Below are 23,499 nucleotides of genomic sequence, written 5' to 3' on the forward strand. Positions count from 1 at the left end.
TTTTTTTTTTTAATTGAAGAACCGTGACTAGATAACGTGAAATTTTTGTTCATTTTTAAGGGCTGATAATAGTATTTTGCCTGGTTAAAATACATTCTATTTATTTTTTTAAAAATTGTATTTATTTGGGTGAGAGCTCAAGTGGGGGGGAGGGGCAGAGGGAGACGCAGACTCCCCGCTGAGCAGGGAGCCCAGCGTGGGGCCTGATCCCAGGACCCTGAGGTCATGACCTGAGCCTAAAGCAGCTGCTTAACCAGCCGGTGAAGCTTAACTGACGGAGCCACCCAGGGCCCCTTTAAAATCCATTTTAAAAGAGCTACGAGGGGTGCCTGGGTGGCTCAGTCGTTGGGTGCCTGGGTGGCTCAGTTGTTAAGTGTCTGCCTTTGGCTCAGGGCGTGATCCCAGAGACATGGGAGCTTGCTTCTTCCTCTCCCACTCCTCCTGCTTGTGTTCCCTCTCTTGCTGGTTGTCTCTCTGTCAAACAAAGAAATAAAGTCTTTAAAAAAATAAAAAGAGCTATGAATATTCATGAATAAAAGGCAGAAGTGATAAATTTGGGATGATGGCTACATCCTAGGAGGCAGGCATTTGGAGTGGGAGAGAAGCATGGGTAGCTTCCATTGTCTTGTTCTAATTATTTGGGCAGGTGGATTCATAGATGCATAATATTTTTATATTATAAAGCATAAAACATTGTATATCAAATTCAACATAATAAATAATTTATTGAAAATAACACAAAAGGGATACTGTGGATAAAATCCAGAATGAGTACTCATGCAGGATTTGTGACCTATCCACCAAATACATGGCAAAAAGAATGAAGACCTAAGAGATCAAGTCCACATGTGTGTATCGTGTGTGTGTGTGTGTGTGTGTGTGTGTGTGTTTAGTGTAAGCTCTACACCCAAGGTGGGCATGAACTCACAACCCCAGGATCACAGGTAGCGTGCGCTACTGACTGAGCCAGCCAGGCGTCCCTCCTTAGGATCTTGATAGGAATAAACCAACTGTATAAGGATATTTATTAAACATTTGGAAATAGAAATCTGATATCAAGGAATTTCTGTAAATCACTTTGAGGAGGAATGATGGTTTTATAGTTTCTGTTTCTGTTTAGAGAAGAGTGAAGAGCGTGCTGGTGGCTCTTCTCTTATGAGCTGTAAGAAACTCGTTGGAGGGGCGCCTGGGTGGCACAGCGGTTAAGCGTCTGCCTTCGGCTCAGGGCGTGATCCCGGCGTTGTGGGATCGAGCCCCACATCAGGCTCCTTCGCTATGAGCCTGCTTCTTCCTCTCCCACTCCCCCTGCTTGTGTTCCCTCTCTCGCTGGCTGTCTCTATCTCTGTCAAATAAATAAATAAAATCTTAAAAAAAAAAAAAAAGAAATTCATTGGAAATGCTAGTAGTTTCTGATAGGCTGATCTGTGAGTCTTGTTTTTCTTCCCCAGGTATAGATTATGACAAATTTTAATTTATCAGTTGCGTGCTTCTCAGGTGCCAAGCACTGTTCCAGTTCTGAACACAACAGAGAATGAGATGGCCTAATTAGTTAGTTTCTGTTACAGCGTGTGTATATCCTCTTGTTCCTTAGGTGTGCTTAGGCGGAGGTCGAACCCCAGCTCACTCTGCTGATGGTTAAACTGAACTTGAGTGATTACGCAATCATATTGTAGAAACATACCCATATCGATTTTCTTGACTCTTAACTAGTTAGAATCAAACCCAAATATAACCTGATTTTAAAAAGCTGGGATGGGAATTCAGTGAAGCAGGTGATAGTCCTTTTTTCTTTTTTCTTTTTAAATATGAATGAACTTGATTTACTTCTATTATTTTTTAAATAGAATTTAAACTTGTATTGTTTGTTTAATCTCTACACACAATGTGAGGCTCAAATTCATGACCTTGAGATCAAGAGTCCACGCTGTACTACCTTGAGCCAACCAGGCACCCCTGGATTTACTTGAATTACTAGGGAAAATCTAGAAGCATAATACTGAGAGAAGAAAAAAACCTTGGAAAATTTGGGTACAGTAAATTTATCTATAAAAATATGGAACACAGGGCGCCTGGGTGACTCAGTCGATTGAGGATCCAGCTCTTGGTTTCTGCTCAGGTCATGATGTCGTGGTGGTGGGGTTGAGCCCCACAGCAGACTCTGCGCTCAGTGGGGAGTCTGCTGGAGATGCGCGCGCGTGCGCTCCCCCCCCCCCGCCCCTCCTCCTACTCGCGTGCGCACGTGCTCTCTCAAATAAATAATTCTAAAAAATATGGAACGCTTCACAAATTTGCGTGTCATTCTCGCTCAGGGGCCGGGCTAATCTTTGTGTGTCACTTGAATTGTAGCGTAGTGCTGCGGAAGGGAGCTCGCCGGTAGCGGTGTTTGAGTTGTGCATAGCCAGCTCAGTAACGGCCCAGGGGGATGGATGTTCTCAAGTACTTCCGAGAAGTGTGTGTTTCTGTGCTGGATGGTGAGAATTCATGCCTTTGCTTGGGCTCTTTTAACGTGGAGCCTTTTGGCTCTTGGACTGTTGAGAAGGGAGCATGGGGGTTAGGAGAAACGTTAAGGTACGTTACTGGTAAGTGGGAAAGAACAACTCTAGATGTGAAAACACTACATGAAAACAGTGATTGTCTGATATTTGTCTAAAATGAAACTTGAGTGAATCACATAATGGAAATTGGATGGCCATTTAAGGGAAATAATTATTTTGGAGTAACTTCCAATAAGTAAATGGGCATTGGATATACGTTTTGAAGAATATGTCGGGAAAACATGGCTAATGGATTACTTTCTAATGTACGTACAAAAGATGGTTTTCTAATTAAAGAATTTCATGGGAGCCCTGTGAAGTGGTATTTATTTTTGTGATATGAATAATCACCTGCTAGTTGACCTAAACTCTGTATGTACCCTTATATGTGTACTTTTGAGGAAAAATTTCGATAATATATATAGCAAGGAAAGAGTCAATGGGGATGAATACTTAAGTTTCTTTTTTTTTTTTTTTTTTTAAGATTTTATTTATTTAACAGAGAGACAGCCAGCGAGAGAAGGAACACAAGCAGGGGGAGTGGGAGAGGAAGAAGCAGGCTCCCAGCAGAGGAGCCCGATGTGGGGCTCGATCCCAGAGTGCTGGGATCACACCCTGAGCTGAAGGCAGACGCTCAACGACTGAGCCACCCAGGCGCCCCGAATACTTAAAGTTTCTTAACACTGCGCTGCTAATTCTTACTGACGGGTGCTTCAATAAAACTTTGTACTTGGAGGGGCGCCTGAGTGGCTTAGTCGGTTAAGTGTCTGCCTTTGGCTCAGGTCACGATCTCAGGGTCCTGGGATTGAGCCCTGAGTCAGGCTGCCTGCTCAGTGGGGAACCTGATTCTCCCTCTTCCTTCCGTGCCCCCTCCATGCTCTCTCTCTTTTGCTCTGCTCTGCGCTCTCTCTTGCTCTGTGCTCTCTCTCTCGCTCTGCTCTCTTGCTCTGCTCTCTTGCTCTCTCTTGCTTTGCTCTCTCTCTCTTGCTTTGCTCTCTCTTGCTCTGCTCTCTCTGTCTTGCTCTGCTCTTTCTCTTGCTCTGCTCTCTTGCTCTGCTCTTTCTCCCTCAAATAAAATCTTAAAAAAAAAAAACAATCCACAAAACTTTGTACTTGCATGTGTGTAGTAAATTTTACTTCCTTGGTTACCCAGGGTAAATATTACACAATGTTGAGTAACTTTTCTGCTAGCTAAAGCAATATATAGCGATTGTGTAATTTGTATATTAGACCTCTTAGCAGTGTGTGTATTTGTGTGTGTGTGTCGTGGGGGTGGTTTCTGGGTGTGGAGCTCAACTTGTGGCCCAAACTCATAACCCAGAGATCAAGACCTGAGCTGAGATGGGGAGTCTGTCGCCTGACTGGGCCACACAGATGCCCCACTCTAGCATATTTTTAAAGGCTTTTTACGGGAAGTACAAAACTTATCCAAAAGCAGAGATACAGTATGTGTCCTGCAGCTTTAGCATTTGTTAGCACATGAGTTATTTTCAAACAGATCTCAGACTTAGCATTTCATGTGTAAATTCTGAGACTGAGGTGGTGGTTGAAATTTTTTTTTTTAAGATTTTATTTATTTGACAGAGAGGGACACAGCGAGAGAGGGAACACAAGCAGGGGGAGTGGGAGAGGGAGAAGCAGGCTTCCCACTGAGCAGGGAGCCCGATGGGGGCTCGATCCCAGGACCCTGGGATCATGACCTGAGCTGAAGGCAGACCCTTCACGACTGAGCCACCCAGGCGCCCCTGAAAATTTTTTTTCTTAAATTGACATTCTTACCATCTCTTTGATATATTGTCCCTGATGACTGTGCTTTGTTTTACTGTCACATGAAAATACTGTAAAACTGCTTTTTCCTTCCTCCTCAGTTTATGGTTACAGACAGGATGTACCTGAGTTTGGCTAATCTACATGTTCTTTATAGTTCCCTAAGGGTTCGGAGGTATCTGGGCTTCACTTGTTCTTCTGCTTAGAGGGGAGTGCAAGACAGAGGACTAGGTTATGAATGTGGTCTGAGTTGTGTTTCGCTGTGTTACTTCAAAATAAGTGGATTATTTGACCAGGAAAGGGAAACTTCTAATTTTAGAAGTTAAGTAATTTAATTATTTCCCTTGATATGTTAAGCCCAATTGCTAATTTTTTTTAATAGCTAGTTGACTATAAATTCCTTCCCTTCTAAGTGGGTGATTTTGTGTGTGGCACCTGTATTACAATCTCATAATTAATATCTCTTCCTCCCTCTCTCCCTCTGACAGCATTGAAGGAAGGGGTAGAAGAAGAGAGGATATATGCAATATATTAAATATTACTGTATATAATTGATATTATGTAACCTATGTATTTATATATATGGGCATTTGAACTAAGGTCAGGGATATTTTGGGGGGTAATGAAAACTTAATCAGAATGGTTAATAATTACACATACAATGAGTTAGGCAATATCCAAACAATTTACACACATAGATATAATGCCAAAGAGTTGAATGTATGACACGATGATTCGTACATGTAAGATGCTGAGACATTTGGAATTATATTAGGTGTCAGTAAAACCATCCTAGGAAAGAAGTGTTTTGTATATGTAACAAGTGAATGTAAAGAATGCTAAATAACTCGAGTAGCAAGTTTGAGTAGGTAAAGAGACAAATTGATGGCGTTTTTGACTGGTAAAGAGAGGATGCACATTTCCAAATGCCAGCCAGAATTATTTCAGTTGAAAGGTTTTAGGCCTAACAAAAATGCCATAGACTTGATGAAAGCAGAAGTCTTAGATAACTTACTTTTGAGCGTTATGCAGTGACACTAGGGACTATCAGTTTAGGTGTACTCCATAAGTAATACCTAGCTACATGTTTCACTAAAGATCTTTTATGTAAACTACTCGTTAGAAAATTCAGACTTATTTTTTAAGTTTTTATTTTAATTTGAGTTAGTTAACATACAGTGTTAGTAAGGTCGGTCAGGGATTTTTAATGTTTTCTGTACTTGGTAGGCTGAAACTTGTGGACCTCATAGGATGTTTTTCAATGCATAACAAAATACATAGGATTGTGAAGGAGATCACTTATTTTGAAATGCAGTCAGCAAAATGTTCAAACTCATAGTAAATATGTACTGCTTAACATAATAAGTTCTGGCAACACATCTGAATTTCACAGCAATGGGTGTAGGATAAAAATCTGCAGCAAGTTAATGTGATATGAAAATATCTGATGTATATTAATGTCAGAATTACAAGTCATGTGATTCTACTGTGGTTTAATGCCAACATTCACAATTAAAGGAGGTACTAAATTTCAGGGGTAGTGAAAATAAATAGGTGATTTTTATCCCCCCATCTAGGTTCCCTGAATCTATCTATGGACCCCTCAGATTAAGAATATCTGTAGTTTGGATTTGTGTGGGTCCTGGTATGCTTCACTTGAGGCTTGAGGGTTTGAATTTAGAACATAGTCACCAGATGAAATGTTTCTCGAATATTATAATTTTAAAAAGCCAATTTTAGGGGCTCCTGGCGGGCTCAGTCAGTAGAGCATGCAACTCTTGATCTTGGGGTTTGTAAGTTTGAGCCTCACCTTGGTTGTAGAGATTACTTAGAAAAACTTCAGAACTAATTTTAGTGGCTTTTAAAATAAACCGTAATAATCCAATGATGAAGGATCTCCAAATGGTCTTAATGTGATCCTGTGATCAACTTGGTCTCCTTTTTCCTCCTTGGGCTGCATTTTCTTATTATACATTGGTTTGTATGTAGTTAATAAAAAGTTAGTATGTTAAATACCTTCAAGAAATCCATGTTGGCTATTTGTCTTTTGCTTTTATATTTTTTTTTCATAAAACATTTTAATTCTTCTGCAGGATCCGGAAACTTCAGATACGGAATATCCCGCCTCACTTACAGTGGGAGGTAAGAATTTACATATATAAAGTTAAGATTTCTGTATCTAAGCTTACTGTTGTTAGTTTTTCCAAGCACTTTTCTCCTTCCCCCAACTCTGGGTTCTGCTAGAACACAAAATTCTTATGTATTGTCTGTCTTGCTGTGTGTGGCCTTTTTTCGCAGGGGCATATAGTATCTCTGTTTAAAAAAAAAAAAATCTGCTCTTTGATATACTTTGGGTAATTTTCCTCAGTCAGTTGCATCCTAACAGAATCTTGTTTGAGATCTTTCTGATGAGTTCACCAGTTATATTTAAATATGAAGTTACCTCCTTAGCAGAATTTTTAAAGTCATATACCTGCTACTTATGCTTTATTTTAAAATGTTAATTCTGCTTTCTTTTGCTCAGATGGTGGCACTGTAGTGACTGTGTATAAACAAACTATTTAGCACAATCGAATAGCCATTGTCAGTAATTTGCCAAAGCATCATAATGATGTCCTGGTGAGAATTTGAGACACCAGTGGTTGAAGAGATTTAAAAAAATGTTGCATCTTCCTAATGATGGAAGCTGCAAATTCTTAAAACTTACCTTGGAGGGGTGGTGTGGGGAAAACTGCTCAGCTTTTATATGTATTTTCTAATACAAAAATCAAGGGTAGCTGTCGTGGTGTGTTTCACATTAGTCTTCTGAAAGGACATTTGATGAGTCAGTCACTAAACCCCAAACCTTCACCGAAATGCAAAATATGGTTGAAAGGTTTGGCGGTGAATTAAGGCAGGTTGGTCTGAGGTGTGATTCTCCCAGGGTCCCAGATAGTAACAAATCACGTATGCTCGTAATATTCTATAGAGCATTTATTTTCAGAACAATATACTGATTTTAATCTTTGCTTGAGGGGTCGTTTCTTCGGCATATGCTAAATATTTTCCAAGTTATATGATATATAAAAAATACATTTTTGTAGATGGAAGCAGTGACTTTTAAGATTAAACCGAAGGCATTTTCTTGTTTTAGATTAATACTTGTTTGGGAAGTTCAGTAGCTTGGAGGATGTGTACTCAAATCAAGTGTTGTGCTAATCAAGGTTACTGATTTAGTGCCACTATTTTATTTTTATTTATTGATTTATTTCTTTGATCCCCCTATTTTAACATGGTCCGTGTTAAACATGATTTTTGGTTTAAGAATCAAATCTCGTATAATGTAGCTTTCAATGAAATAGTCAGATGGTAGCGGCCAGTTTTAAAAAGTCAATTATAGGAGTACTAGCATATCAGATACGGGCAAGTGGCAGTTCTCTTTTAATTCATTCGTAGTATGTCTTCAAATTTAGATTGCAGTAGCTTCTGAAGCATTTACTTGGTTGTATTTTTGGTGGCTTCTCAAGCTTTTAGTTTACTGTATTCTTTCTCATTCTGGGTAAAATTAAATTCGTGAGAATAAATATTTATTTGCCATGTCCAGCTTTTTCTTAACTTTTATATTTCATTTTACCCTCCTCCTAATCCTTTGAGGTAAGGTGAAGTTGGGGACGTTATCTCTGTTTTCAGATGGGCAAATATGGGCACACAGGATTCGAAAAATAAGCAAGAACTAATACTGAATTGTAAGACGCTTAGAACTAGACTTTGAAACTCTTATTTGATCTTAAATGTTTTGGAATGTTTGAAATACTAATAACAAATTACTGAGGGCTTGTCAGGAGTAGAATGAGCTCTTGGGATGTTTCCTTTTACTTGAAGACTTGAATGAGCGCCATCTGTTACTTCCTTTTTGAGACGAGTCACTTTGTATAATGTTTTATTTGTACACACTGGGTATGTTGGCTGTCTTGTGCCAAAGCCTTATAGACATTGAGAATTTTGGATTTAAAGGTCCAGATTCCCTTTCTACTGGAGGGATTAAACTTTGAATCCACTCGTTAATCTTAGATTCACTGACAATAATGGCCAAACATTTGTGCCTCCTGATTGGGTGCAGTGAAGAAATACACAGAAACATGGGTGAAATATTCTTACATTAAAAAAAAAAAAAAAAAGAGAGAGAGAGATTTGACTGGTTTCAATTTCAGTCTAACTTTGAATCACCAAAAATATAGACAATAGAAGAACAACTTTAAATGATGCCATGAAGGTACACCCAGTCAAGTCCAGAATATGAGGCATTCCACAGGACGTGAGATGCTGTTCTAGTCAGACAACGGCATGTTAAAAGGGAGGACGACTGTTAGGGACTACGACCTAAAGGGATAACAAACAAGCATATACTTAGAGTAAATTATTTGTGAGTCATGTCAATACTCCTTTGAAGCAGCATTAAGTATCTAGAAAAACCTTACTAGTTTTTTCAGGTGGCTTTTGGGGTCAGGCTTGGAATTGGGTCCCAGCTCCACTAGTGTCTAGTTGGTGATCTCTGAGCAGGTTTTACAACTTTTCTGAGTCTCATTTTCTTCATTTCTGACCTGAGGATGATGGTCGCAGCCACCTCGTTGGGGTGCTATGAACAGTAATAGGATGATGTATGCTGAAGCCCTCAAAAATGTGTGGTACATATAAGTGCACACTACATTTTAGCTAGGACGTGAGCAACAAATTCACCTTCTCTTTTTTAAAAAAATATTTTTTTTAAATTAAAAAATTTTTTTAAAAAAGATTTTATATATTTATTTGACAGAGAAAGAGAGAGCACAAGCAGGGGGAGCAGGAGAGGGAGAAGCAGGCTCCCCGCTGAGCAGGGAGCCCGATGGAGGGCTTGATCCCAGGACCATAGGATTGTGACCTGAACGTTTAACCGATTGAGCCACCCAGGCACCCCCAAATTCACCTCCTCTTAACCTTACATTCCGGTGCTTGTCTCAGTCAGGTCCAACCTGGAGCCCAGAAAACGTTAGGTATTTCGCCAGGGGAAATTGAGTGTAAAGGGATACACAGGTGCTAGAGGACTGAAAGGGCACAAAGGGCATCCAGAGGTGGTGACTGCAGGGAATGGCTACCACTCTGAAGGCTGAGGGGTCAAACGAAGAGGTTGAGATTATCACATCTTCAAAACTTGGAGGGAGAGCCCTGAGTAGTTGAGACTCAGAGCAAGGGTTGTGGCTGGTGCCTGGGGTGGGGGAGAAGGGAGGTGATGAAGCTGGTTCTGGGAGTGCCCATGGCAGCTAGAGACTGAAACGTACTGCTGATAGGAACAGCTGATAAACGGGAAAGAGCCTGTCCTGTCTCCTCATTCCTGTCTTCCAGTCTCTGAAACAAACAGGCAACTGTGGGCAAAGGAGTGATACAGGGAACAGAGTCCTAGCATTGAAAAGTTGAAAGGTCTGGAACCACGAGCTTAATATTCACTCAGAGTTCTCCTTTTTTTTTTTTTTTTTAAGTTTTCTTTTTTTAAATTCATTTGAGAGAGAGCATGAGCTGGGGGGAGGGGCAGAGGGAGGGGGAGAAGCAGGCTCCCCACTGAGCAGGGAGCCCGATGCGGGGCTCCATCCCAGAACCCTGGGATCATGACCTGAGCCGAAGGCAGATGCTTAACTGACTGGGCCACCCAGGCGCCCTTCAGTCAGAGTTCTAACCCGGAAATGAAAATTCCTCCCCTGTTCTGCCAGTCAAGCCATTTTCTGTGAGGTCACTGAAGATGAAGCGGAATCTGGGACCATGGCAGAAACGCTGAATGGGATGGTCTGTGGCATTTTTATCAGATCTGTAGCTGGATTAATTATTTCATTCCACTGTGGTATTTTTTTATTTTATATTTGTATTCATGTCTTGTTAATATTTTCTTTATACCGCCGTGTACTGAATGATCAGAAGGGGATTCCTTTCGGGTGCTCTGTGTAGTGTATCTTGCGTGCTGCAAGCAGGGGTTAAACAGTTTCTAACCATGTAGTTTTGGACGATGTCAAAGTACTCAAGGACGCTGGATTGGCCAACTGTTTCACTACTTAAGTGTTTGTTTTCGGCAGATAAAAATATGAGGAAGCTAACTTTTTGAAGGACATGCTGCTGGACAATTCGGTGGTTTTGTTTTTCTCCAAGTATGTGGAATGTAGAAGGAGAATAGGAGAAATTGTTGCTTTTCTACCTCCCATCCCCTTGCCTGAGGTATTTGAAGAGAAGATTTTGGTGTGACCAGAATGATAGAAGGGTCACAAATCCTTAGCACACATGTTCACCTCCTTCAGTGTATCTGAGGACCCAGGTCTGCTGGCCAGCAGCATGTGTGCTAAGGATTTGAGGGGGTACCTTCTGCACAAACAACACAGTCCCATCAGTACACTTCACTTTCAGCACCTTTGAGAACATGGTTTCTTCTTACTCAGGGTCTTAGATGGGCCCCATTTCCTAAATTTAAGGAATGTCTTTCTGCATTTAACAAATATATTGCCAAGGCCTTAAGAAAGGACTTATCAAAGAAAGTTTTTCCTATTCTCGTTGCGTTAATATTGCTCTCCAATCTAAATAATCAAAATTCCTAGTAAGTACTCACAGAAATGTCAGAAGGACTACCTTCTCTGAAAGAAACATTAAGACTCATTAGTTATGTAAATGTAATGTTCTAAAGGGTAAGTTAGGGTCTCATTTTGGGGTTGGACAATAAAAGTAGAGTGATGTTTCCCAGAGTTCACTGTCTGGGAGAATAGTCTGAGCTAGTGAGTCATCTTCGTCTGAGGGGGTTCTACATGACGAGGCCCTACATGACATCACCCAAGACTGAAGCCACCACATTTTCGCCCACCTTCCCTCCTCCTTCTTCCTTCCTTCCTTTCAGATTTTATTTATTTGAGAGTGAGAGAGCATGAGCTGGGGGGAGGGACAGAGAGAGAGGGAGAAGCAGACTCCCCGCCATCCCAGGACCCTGAGATCATGACCTGAGCCGAAGGCAGATGCTTAACCACCTGAGCCATCCAGGCGTCCCACCACTATATCTTTTAAGACAAAGATTTTGAATATGTGGTCTGACAAATATTTAGGAGGATTGCATACTTCGATATCACAGTCTGGGTAGAAAATCCAGAATGTATTTTGGCTTTACCTCAAGGATTGGCTATCCAATTTTTCCTGGACTTGACTGAGCTGGGAAGATAAGTATCTTGGGAAGAAACTCTGAAGAGATTTCCACAGTGTAAGATCTGTTTCTGCCATATGTGTAGTCTGGTGGGATTGAGTAGAGGAAGCAGAAGCTGTGTCATGGGCTAAATGCAGGGGGTAAAGGGAGTTTCTTTATAACTAAAGCATTCTCCATTTGCATCCAGCCTTCTGACATATATGAGTTGGTCTCTGGTTCTTGACATGGAAAGCAAGTAACCAGTGTACTAAAAATGAAAAACCAAAGCCGTAAGTTGGAAATAGCCACATAAAATACTGTTTGGTTTTCTTCTAAGAGCAGAGTTACCTTATGATTTCTTATTTTTTCTTTTAAAGATTTATCCATTTTAGAGAAGGAGAGTGCACGCAAGTGCATGAGTGGGGGGAGGGGCAGAGGGTGAGCCTCTTCGAGCAGATTCTTTGCTGAGCTCAGAGCCTGACCTGTAGCCCAGTCCCATGACCCGTGAGATCACAGCCTGAGCCAAGACCAAGCAAGAGTCGGATGCTCAACCGACTGAGCCACTCAGGCGCTCCTTAATGATTTCATTTAAAGATCTTTTCGGTGCTTCTGTATGTGCTTGAAGCAATTTTTGGAAGTATGTCTTGTAGGAAATCTTAGGAGGCTCTTCTTTTGCAGGGCCATTGTATTTCCTTGACAGAACACTGTATTCAGTGTTTGGCTGGTGTGTTTTGAACCTAGCTCCTAGTAACCAGCTTGGAGAAAGTTGACTTCTAGGATATAGGGAAAGTTAGAACTTTCTTGGCTTCCTTTGTGATTAAAAGAAGTTTATTCCTTTGTAGTTTGGTGGTGGTGAGAGTTGTTAATAATAAGACATAGTAGGGGGTGGTAGCAGAACTTTCCTGTGAATTACATTCATGTTACTCCTGTCCATTTGAGAGATGCCCACATTTCAGACCGCAGTGAAAGACCTACTGTTATAATAAATAAGGTAGAAAGCTCAGAAAATGCATATTTTGTGAGATGAAGCAAGTACTTAGAATGGAGAAATTATATTATCCACATTGCACTTTGAAGAATGCTTAATGGAGGTGAGTTGTAGAGGTCAGAAATATCCATAAGATTAGTAACAGTTTCATAAAGCTGGTAAACAATTTCTTTCCATATGGACTCTGAATGTAGTAAGAAAGATTGATTACAGGAGAAACACCCTGGCTGTGTTACTAGTAAGTAGAAATAGCAATATTGTTACGCTAGGCTCTGGCAGAAGGGAAAACCAAAGGCGTCTTTATTTAGAAAGAAATAAGGGTAAGCAGGAAAGTAGTGGTGCCATGTTATCTAGTCTGGAAGGGGGAGAACAAAACTATAGCATAGTTACCTAGAATAGTTCATAGAGAGGCCTCATAGTAAGCCTTGGATGAATGTGTGCTGAGAATTAAGAAGACTGTTGGAGCCTGGGGGAGATGGGATGACTTCCCAGTAAAGAGATTTAGGCCAGGGCCATGGAGTCACTTAGGTAAAGCCCCTGGTGGATGTGTTCAGTGGCAGAAACTTATTCATCTTCGTCTGTCCAAGTGCTGATTACTGTTTGATGCTCTGGTCGGATGCTGCTTGGCCCATGGTGAATACATGAATTAATGATGAACAGAAGTTGGGTGAGACCAAACCATTTAAGTATAATTGACGATGAAAAGCTAACAAGATGAGGTACTCAAACAGAAAAAGACATCTCTAGACACACTGGGGTTGACATAAACCATGAACTGAATGAGAAGTCACGGGAGGCATTGATGTTGAATATTACAAATAACCCATTTAAAGGTTGGCTTTCACAGCAGGTATCTTAGGGTTGTAAATAAAGCAGTAGCAGATAAGCAGTGTTCTTGGTAGGTGATTTTCTGACTTTTCTCTTCAAGGAGCATGGTATAGCACAAGCCTGGCATAGGAATACAAATGCAGAGCTGTTTAAAGCTGACATAGGACCTTCTCTGCTGGGTCCCTCTTTGGCCCCTGGGGAAGTTTTGTGGGACTCTGAAAATCACTATGACATCAGTTGTTAGAGCTAGCTGATCTCTGCCAAATAAGTCTGGGACCACAGCAGGTGAGTTGAGGAGACCATTCCCACAGATAGGTGATCTTCCTTCACCATGACCTGACTCCGAGCACTGGCCCATAATTAGCTGACACTTACTGAGCACTTATGTGGTAGGCGCTGAATTAACCCATTTTATCTTCACAACAGTCCCATGTCCCCACTTTACAGATGAGGCAGCTGAGGTACAGAGAGGTGAAGTAACTTGCCCAGGGTCACGCAACTGGAAAGTGGTAGCGTTTCTGCTCTTAATCAGGTTACTCAAACAGAAAACTTCCCCCAAAGGTAAGTTTCTCTTTCTTATAATTACTATCATTTATTTGCTTTCAACATGCCCCTGAAACTTTGACAGTGAATCCGATAAAGAAAGGATTCTCCCCAGGTCTGAAGGAAATACATGGTTATGAGTGATGAATGGGGTTGAGCAGATGATTTGGGTAAGTTATTGGTAAACCCTTCCTTTTAGAGAACTGCGGACAATGGCGTTCGTTATGCATCATTGCTTTGGGATGGGTTGGAAGTGGCCTCATTAGAAATGAGTGAACACCAGGGTTATCCTATGACCTGTATAGAAACAGTGTATGAGGCAAGTGTTTCTGGTCCCAAGCTGCTACCTCCATGTGTTTGCAATGCCCATGCACCATGATCCTGGACTTATGTCCTGTGCTTCTGTTGTTCTTCTGAGATGGTTATCTCAAAGGTCTCTAGGCCCTTCATTTAAACCTTTTATTACAGAAACTATCAAACATAAAAATAGGCTAATATAATGATAGCCAGTTTCAACCATTATAAATATATGGTGAGCCAATCTTGTTGTGTTTATAGCTCTACTCTTACCCTTTTCCAGATTATTTTGAAGCAAATCCTAGACATCCTGTTCATTTCATTTAGTAAATAACTGCAGTATGTATCTCTCAAAGGTGGCGTCTGTGTATTAGTTTGCTAGGGCTGCTGTAACAAAATACCGCAAGGTGGGGGCTTGCGCAGCAGGAACTGTCGAACCTCCTAGTTCCTGAGGCTGGTGGTCTCATAGCAAGGTGTCCGTGCGTTTATATCCTCCTGAAGGCTGGGAGGGAAGCGTCTGTTGAAGACCTCTGTCTTCTGGTAGCTCCCTGGCTTGTGGCAGTGGCACTCCAGTCTTCCTGTGCTGTTCTTGCTGTGTGTATGTCTGTGTCCAGATTTCTCCTTTTATAAGGACATCCATTCTGTTGCATTAGGATCCACCCTAATGACTTTTTTCTTTTTTTTCTTTTTTTTTCCTTTTTTTTTTTTTTTTTGAGTAAGCGCTATGCTTAACGTGGGGCTTGAACTCATGACCCCGTGATGAAAAGTCACATGCTCTACCAACTGAGCCAGCCAGGTGCCCCCTAATGACCTCATTTTAATTTGATCTCTGTAAAGACCTGATTACCAGGTATGGTTACAGTCTGAAGTACTGGGAGTTAACACTTCATCAAATAAATTTTGAGGACATACATTTCAGCCCATAACAGTCTCTTTCAAAAATTCACCACTGGGTGGCTCAGGTGGTTAAGTGTCTGACTCTTGAACTCTGCTCAGGCCTCCATCTCAGGGTTGTGAGTTCAAGCCCTATATTGGGCTCCATGCTGGGTGTGGAGCCTACTTATAAAAATAAGATTCACATATTAAATTGATAATAACTCAAATATCTAATCATTTGTATTTCCTTGATTATCTCAATGTATAAAAGTTTTTGTTTGAATCAGGATCTAAGCAAGATCTTTTTCAAGACATTTGATGAGTAGGACCCCCATCCCCCTTTTTGGTGCCGTGTGTTTGTTGAAGTTGGTTTATTCTGTAGAATATTCTACATTCTTACTTTACTGAACTCCGACCCTTGTGGACGTGCATTAGATAGAAGTTCAGTTTTTTGTTTGTTTGGACAAAACAAAGTAATAGGTGGTTATGCATTCTTCCATTATGGGGTGCATAATGTCTCTCTGTATGATGTGAAAAGCCATTGATCGTTGCTTAGATTCGTAATTGTGTGGTTGTAGGATGGTAATATTTTAATTCTACAATTTCTTCTTTCATTAATTGGGATGCATTTGTAAACTTGTTCTCATCAGTTATTCAATCACCCTGAGGTAAAGTCTGTGTAAGAGAGGAAAAGTGCTGAATCTTTCATTTTCTGCCTTATAAATATGGGTGCCTTGGCATCCTACAAGGATGACCACTGAGGGTTTCATTTTTACCAATGAGTTTTTATGTATATAATTATGAGCTCCTGGGTTTTCACATCTTTGGGTTTCAAAGTTACTGGAATCATTCATATTAATACTGAAATTATTCTAATCCTGAGAGGCTTGTGGAAACTGCCAGGGTCCTTTTCACGCTACCTCAGTAGTTGAGATCTTCCTTGATTTGGAGTTCAAGAAGTCCCAGGTTCATCTTGTATGTTTTCTGCTCCAAAGACTGGCATCAGCCCTTTCTCTCAGGAGCCTGGCTCTTTGGGAAATGGGGTTGAGAGATCACAGAGTGCTTATGCCCCTCTTGGGACCAAATCCATTGGCCTTTTCTTGGTTGTTCATTTTGTTTACAGCAGTTATGTCCTTAGTTCCTCTGCCTGACGGTTTTAGTTGTGGCCACTCTTCTGTGCCCTGACATGTGCTTTTCCATTCCTAAATGTGAACAATCCTCTGTTATTCACTCCTTTGTTTTTTCTCTTAGAAATTCCACTTGTTGCTGCCTGTTTTTTGCTTCTTGCTTGGAAGCAAATGTTCCCTGGCGTATTCTTTGAATTTAAGGTGTCCAAAACAGAGTTTCTTTCCCTCTCAACTCATTTCTTTGCTTTCCCTGTGAATTTTAATAATGCTTAGGTCACATGGGCTTGGCCTTGAGGTTACCTTTGATTCTCTCTCTTGTTTGCTTTTTGGCCATAGGACACTAGGTGTCCTGTCCCCCCTCACCATCTCCCCTTCCACCATGCTTCCTTTGGTGTGTTTTCCTGTACCTGTGGCCAGCATCCTGTAGAAGATTCAGTCATAAGTCAACTGTTTTAAGCATCTTACATTGTGTAAACGGAGAAAACAGAATGTGGGCACAACTACCCTCTGAGGGCTGACCATGAGGGCTCCTGCTTTGTGTTCTCAAGCTTTAAAACTATCTTTAGAAGGGCCAGAGCACTAATTTTAGGATTCTGTGTTAGTGCCAAGTTGTGAAATTGCTCTTTCAGTTTCATAATCTGCAAATGAGTCCTGTAACTCTTCAGATGAAAACAATTGGTCTTTTCTGTTCGAGTTATATTAAACTACCAACAACCACAAACAGATCGTTCATGGTTATAAACAGGAAAGGTTGTAAAGAGAGTCTTTGGTTTCAGTACTCTTCACTTTCAGTCCTGGCAGATCCAAGATGAAATAATTAGTAAATAAATCTCTTTCATTTGTGTTTCAGGCAGAGCTTTCTAGAGGATTTCCATACTGCTTCACAGTTCAAATTGGCGATTTAGGAATAAGTGTGCTCCTATGAATAAAGACTGAGAGGAAAGGAAGTTAACTCCTTAGGGTGGGAAATAAGGCAATAGTTATGCAGACTTTCATGCCTCAGTCAGTAGAGCCTGTGACTCTTGATCTCAGGGTCGTGAGTTGGAACCTCGTGTTGGGAGTAGAGTTTACTTAAAAAAAAAAAAAAATTAGATCATACGCACTGGATGTCGAATGAGGTTTGAGAGTTAGCCTATAAATTATGGGACATTTGTATATCTAACTTTTGTTTTTTTTAATACAGTGAGCAATACATAACACCTGTGAAAACTTAAAGGAGAAAATGAATTGAGTATTTCAAAATGTTAAAAAAGTTTAGAATGTTTAATTTACTCATATAAACCATTTAAGATGATGTGAAATGGGACAGGCCCTGAAGACGAAAAGCCAAACACTAACAGTGGTGGTAGGCTTGTTATTTTTGTACTTTATTCAGAGGATTGCATGTTTTCACCAGTGAATTCCTTTATCTTGTTTGTAAGGGCATTTAACTTAAATACTTTGTTTAGAAGCTCAGAGTGAGTATATTGTAGGGATGAATATGGGGCTTTTTTTTTTTTTTCCCCCAAAGTAGGCTCCATGCCCAGCATAGGGCTTGAACTCATGACCTTGTGATCAAGAGTCACATGCTCTCCTGACTGAGCCAGCCAGGTGCCCCTCATTTGATAGGGAACCAAAATATTTATAAGTCCCTGAGTCTGAGAAGAAAAAAGAGGGAAATATATCTGATTTTAAAGAAGAAAATAAACTTGTGAAGATTGATGGTCAGGAAAGCTTATAGTATTCTGTTGGGTAAAGTAATTATTAGACAAAAAATCTCCTTTAACATCCTTTGAAATAGATGAGTATTGAAATCCCTTGAAGGTGGCATGTCATTCAGATACACTGGGGGCTCCTAGATTGTTCGTCCTGGAAAAGGGAATCTTTGGACCCCAGCAAGAGAGCATGTGACAAAGGCTGGGGGCAGGAGTGGGAGAAGACGTTAGTCTCACCGACTTTATGACTCTCTTGTTCTTGATGTCTTCCTGCCCATTCAGTCATTAATAATAAAATGTAGGACTAAATTTGTTTGAAAACAACATTAAAACTGATCTTTTTCTGGCATTACAGTTCTTTGAATTTTAACATGTATGTATTTGTGTGACACAGTTGCAGTCAGGATATAGGATCTGTCATGCCAAAAGACAACTTCATGATACTCTTGTGTAGTCCTGTTCCCCTCACCTACCTCTAACAACTAATGATTTTTGTGTCCTATGGTAAATGTGTTTATGAAAAACTGACAATCTGATCTGCACAGTGCCTGTACCGTTTTTGCTTCCCCACCAGTAATGGGTGACTGATCCAGTTGGTCACCATCCTTACCAGCATTTGTTACTGTCAATATTTTTTTATTGTAGCTAGTCTAATATATGTGTAGTGGTATCTCATTTGGGTTTATTTACATTTCTCTGTTGGGTAATGATGTTGAGCATCTTTTCGTGTACCTAATTACCTTCTGCATATTCTCTTTGAAGTGTCTGGTTAGTCTTCTGCTATTCAGTTGGGTTGTTTTCTTACCACTGGTTTTCACAGTTCCTCGTATATTTTGGATACAAATCCTTAGTCAAATATGTGATGTTTAGATATTTTCTCCTAGTGAGTGACGGACTGTCTTTCCATTCTCTCACAATTGCTTTATCAACAATAGTTTAAGTAAACTTTAGTGAAGTCTGATTTATTGATTTCACCACCCCCCTTTTGTGGATAGTACTTTTGGTGTCTCTTGGTCTAAATCCAGGTTGGGAAGGTTTTCTCCTGTGTTAAAGTTTTATAGCCTTAAGTTTTACATTTAGATCTGCAGAGGCTTTTTTTTTTAAGTTAAGCTTTTTAAATTTTATTTGAGAGAGCGCGTGCGTACACACACAGGAGGAAGGGCAGAGGGAGAGGGAGAAGCAGACTCGCTGCTGAGCACAAAGCCACACTCGTATTGATCCCAGGACCCTGGGATCATGACCTAAGCTGAAGGCAGGTGCTTAACTGACTGAGCCACCCATGTGCCCTAAGGCTTATTTTTTTTGTGTGTATAGATGTCCAATTAATCCAACATGATGTGTTGAAAAGACTTATTTCTCCATTGAATTGCCTTTTCATCTTTGTCACAAATTGGCTATATTTGTGTGGGTCTATTTCTGGATTATATTCTGTTCCATTGATCAATATGTCTATTGCTTTGCCAGTACTGTACTTTCTTGGCTACTGTGACTTTATATAATAAGTCTTAAAATTGGGTAGTGTTGTTCCTCTAACTTTACTCTTTTTCAAAATTGTTGTGGCTATGCTAGTTACTTTGCCTTTACATACGTATTTTTTTAATTTAGGTTTTATTTGAGTGAGAGAGCTAGCACGTGTAGGGGGAGCAGCAGCGGGTGAGGGACAGGCGGACTACATGGAGCGTGGAGCCCAGCGCAGGGCTCGATCTCATGACCCAGAGATCACAACCTGAGCTGAAACCAACAGTCGATGCTTAACCACTGAGCCATCCAGGCACCCCTACATAAATATTTTAAAACAAACACGTCTGTTTATCTGCACAAAATCCTGCTGGGAGTAAATAGGTCCTATGTGTTTTGTGAGAGTCATAAATATTTAAATTTGGGGGGAGGGGTTGTGCTATTGTAAATGATTTTTAATTGTAGTAAAATACACAAAATTTATATTAACCATTTTTAAGTATATAGTTGAGTAGCGTTAAGTATATTTACATTGTTGTGCAACCGATTTTCAGAGCTTCTTCATCTTGGAAAACTGAAACTCTGTACCCATTAAACAACTCCTCCCAATTTTCCCCTTCCCGTAGCCCCTGGCAACAACCTTTCTTTCTCCGTGAATTTGACTATTTTAGATACATGAGTGGAACCATACAGTATTTATCTTTGACTGGCTTATTTTACTTAGCATACCTTCAGGTTCATCCAGGTTGTAGAATGTGTCAGAATTTCCTTTTGAAGTCTAAGAAAAAGACAAATACCATATGATTTCACTCATTTGTGGAATTTAAGAAACAAAACAGATGAACATAGGGGAAGGGAAGGAAAAATAAAATAAAAACAGGGAGGCAAACCATAAGAGACTCTTAATCATCGGAAACAAACTGAGGGTTGTTGGAGGGGAGATGGTAGGGGGAAAGGGTAACTGGGTGCTGGGCATTAAGGAGGGCACTTGATGTAATGAGCTCTAGGTATTATATGCAAGTGAGGAATCACTAAATTCTACCCCTGAAACTAATATTACGCTATATGTTAACTACCTTGAATTTAAATAAAAATTTTAAAGGGTTTTATATGTTTATTTGACAGAGAAAGAGGATGAGCAGGGAGGAGCAGGGGGAAGGGGCAGAGGGAGAGCAGACTCCCCACCTAGCAGGGAGCCCGATGCGGGGCTCGATCCCAGGACCCTGGGATCATGAGCTGAGCCGAAGGCAGACACTTAACTGACTGAGCCACCCAGGCTCCCCTTAAATAAAATTTTGAAAGAAAAAAAATAATTTCCTTTTGAAGTCTAAATAACGTGCTGTTGTCTGTATATACCACATTTTATTCCTTCATCTGTTGATGGATACTTGGGTTGCTTCCACTTTTGGCTGTTTTGAATAATGCTGCTATGAACGTGGGTATACAAATCTCTTTGAGACCATGCTTCCGTGCGCGCGCGCGTGTGTGTGTACACCCTTAAGTAGAATTGCTGGATGATAAAGCAATTCTATTTTTAATTTTTTTGAGGAGCTGCCATACTGTATTCCATAGCAGCTGTACCATTTTCCATTTCTACCAACATTGCTCAAGTGTTGTACGTCCTTGCCAGCACTTGTTATTTATTGATTTATTTTTTAAAAATGGTTCCCCCTTCAGTGGGATTTCCATTTTATTTAAGTAATCTCTACATTGTGGGCTTGAACTCACAACCCCAGGATCAAGAGTTGCACACTCTTAGCAACTGAGCCAGCCGGGCGTGCCTAAATTTTAATGTTTTTTAAGTTTTTGTTTCTGTTTGGTTGTTTTTAATATGCAGGAATGTGTTTAAATTTTGGGTGTTGACCTTATATTTTATAACACTGCTAAGTTACTATTTCTAAAAGGTTTTTTTTTTTTTTTCGAATAGGTTGTTTGGGATTTACTACTTAACCATTCGTGTCATTGCAAAATGCATAGTTATACTTCTCTTCCAATTTTATGCCTTTTAGGGCATGTGGGTGGCTCAGTCGATTAAGCATCTGCCTTCGGCTCAGGTCGTGATCCCAGGGTGCTGGGATCAAATCCTGCATTGGGCTCCCTGTTCTGCGGGGAGCCTGCTTCTCCCTCTGCCTCTGCCTTGGTCTCTCTCTCTCTCTCTCTTTCTCTGTCTGTCAGTCTCTCAGGAATAAATAAATAAAATCTTTAAAAAAATGATGCCTTTTACTTCCTTTTTATGCCTGTTACATTGCTTAGGACTTTGAACGAAAGTAGACATGCTTTGCTTTTTCTCAGTCTTTTTGAGAAAATACTCACTTTTTGACCATTAAGTTAATGTTAACTGTAGGTGTTTGGTAGATGGTCTTTGTCAGGTTGAGGATGTTTTCTTCTTCTCCTCCTCCTTCTCCTCCTCCTTCTCCTCCTCCTTCTCCTCCTCCTTCTCACATCCAACATGGGGCTTGAGCTCACGACCCCAAAGATCACAAGTCGTGTGCTCTTCCAACGGACCCAGCCAGGTGCCCTGAGTGTATTTTCTTCTATTCCTTATTTGTTGACGGTCTTCATAATACATGAATTTTGGATTGTGTCAGATGCTTCTTCTGTATAAATAGATTAGATCATAAAGTTTTTTAAGGCTGTTGCTATAATGAACTACATTGATTTTTAAATATTGAACCATTTTGCATTCCTCCTATAAACTCCACTTGTTTGTGGTATTTTAATTTCATATTATTATTTTTTAAAGGTTTTATTTATTTGCGAGAGAGAGAGAGTGTGAAAGAGCACAAGCAGGGGAGAGAAGGGGAAGCAGACTTCCTGCTGATGGGGGAGCCCGATGTGGGGCTCGATCCCAGGACCCTGAGATCATGACCTGAGCCGAAGGCAGTTGCTTAACTGACTGAGCCACCCACGTGTCCTGGCATTTTATTTTAATACATAGCTTGATTCAATTTGCTGACATTTTTGTTGATGACCTGTTGTGTCTCTGTTCAGGAGGGGTATCGGTCTGGTTTGTGTGTGTGTGTGTGTGTGTGTGTGTGGTCTTTGGTTTTGTTACTGAGATAATACAGCCTCTAAAATGTGTTGAGAAGTATTCGTGCTTATGTCTTCTGCAAGAGATTGTGCTGAGTTAGCATTATTTCTTTAAATGTTTGATAGCACTTGCCAGTGAAACCACCTGAGCAAAGAAATTTCTTCATCAGAAGTTTCTTTTTTTTTCTTTCTTTTTAAAGCTCAAATTCCATTTTTTAAATAGTTTATAGGACTTCTCTGGCTGTTTCATCTTAGGTAGTTTTGGTGATTTGTAGTTTCTGAGGAATCAGTTTATTTCATCCAAGTTGTTGCATAGAGGGGCATAAAGTTTTGAAGATTTTATTTATTAGAGAGAGTGAGAGAGAGAGAGCAAGTGCATGCGTGTGAGTTGGGGGTGGTGAGGGGTGGGTAGGTGGGAGGGGCAGAAGGAGAGGCAGAGAAACCCAGGCAAACTTTGTGCTCAGAGCCTGATGGGGATGGGGTGGGGGGCTTGATCCCACAACTCTGAGATCATGACCTGGGGAGAAACCAGCTGACCTACCCAGGCACCCCTGCCTTGTTATCTTTTAAATGTTTGGGGTCTATGGTGCTTTCTCCTTTTACTCTTGGTATTGATAATTTGTCTCCTCTCTCTCTCTTTTATCATGTTTGTCAGTCTTCCCAGAGGTTTATCCATTTTGTTGTCCCCTCTCCCTAAAGAGCCAGCATTTGGTTTCATTGCTTTTTCAATTTTATTGATTTTTGCTCTTCATTATTTCTTTAATTCTTCTTGTTTTGGGTTTATTTTGTGCTTTTCTAATTTTTGAAAGGTGAAGTGTGGTTTATTAATCTGAGACGTTTCTCATTTATTTACTTAAGGGAGAAAGAGAGCACGGCGGGGAGGGGCTGAGGGAGAAGGAGAGAGAGAATCTCAAGCAGACTCCCTGCTAAGTGTGGAGCCTAATGAGGGGCTTGATCCCAGGATCCTGAGATCATGATCTGAGCTGAAATCAAGAATCAAACGCTTAACTGAGTGAGCCACCCAGTTGCCCCCTTTCTTCTTTTCTTTTCTTTTCTTTTTCTTTTCTTTTCTTTTCTTTTCTTTTCTTTTCTTTTCTTTTCTTTTCTTTTCTTTTCTTTTCTTTCCTTTTCCTTTTCTTTTCTTTTCTTTTCTTTCTTTCTTTCTTTCTTTCTCTTTTTTTCTTTCTTTCTTTCTTTT

At 40.4% G+C, this 23,499-nt stretch overlaps 1 protein-coding gene and 1 non-coding gene across 2 annotated transcripts in view; one reads left to right on the plus strand and one right to left on the minus strand.

Annotated features, from left to right (window-relative positions):
• Positions 1 to 23,499, plus strand: part of IGF2BP3 (insulin like growth factor 2 mRNA binding protein 3) — a 148,209-nt gene that overhangs the window by 39,937 nt on the left and 84,773 nt on the right. The window contains exon 3 of the mRNA XM_008686388.2: positions 6,395 to 6,443. Within this exon, the coding sequence (XP_008684610.1) occupies positions 6,395 to 6,443 (49 nt within the window). The remainder of the gene's footprint in view (positions 1 to 6,394; positions 6,444 to 23,499) is intronic.
• Positions 2,265 to 2,368, minus strand: LOC121105931. The gene has a single exon (XR_005838673.1). It is a non-coding gene; the product is annotated as a U6 spliceosomal RNA (small nuclear RNA).

This window comes from Ursus maritimus, unplaced genomic scaffold (assembly GCF_017311325.1).
Source record: "Ursus maritimus isolate PB19 unplaced genomic scaffold, ASM1731132v1 scaffold_3, whole genome shotgun sequence".
NCBI lineage: Eukaryota > Metazoa > Chordata > Mammalia > Carnivora > Ursidae > Ursus > Ursus maritimus.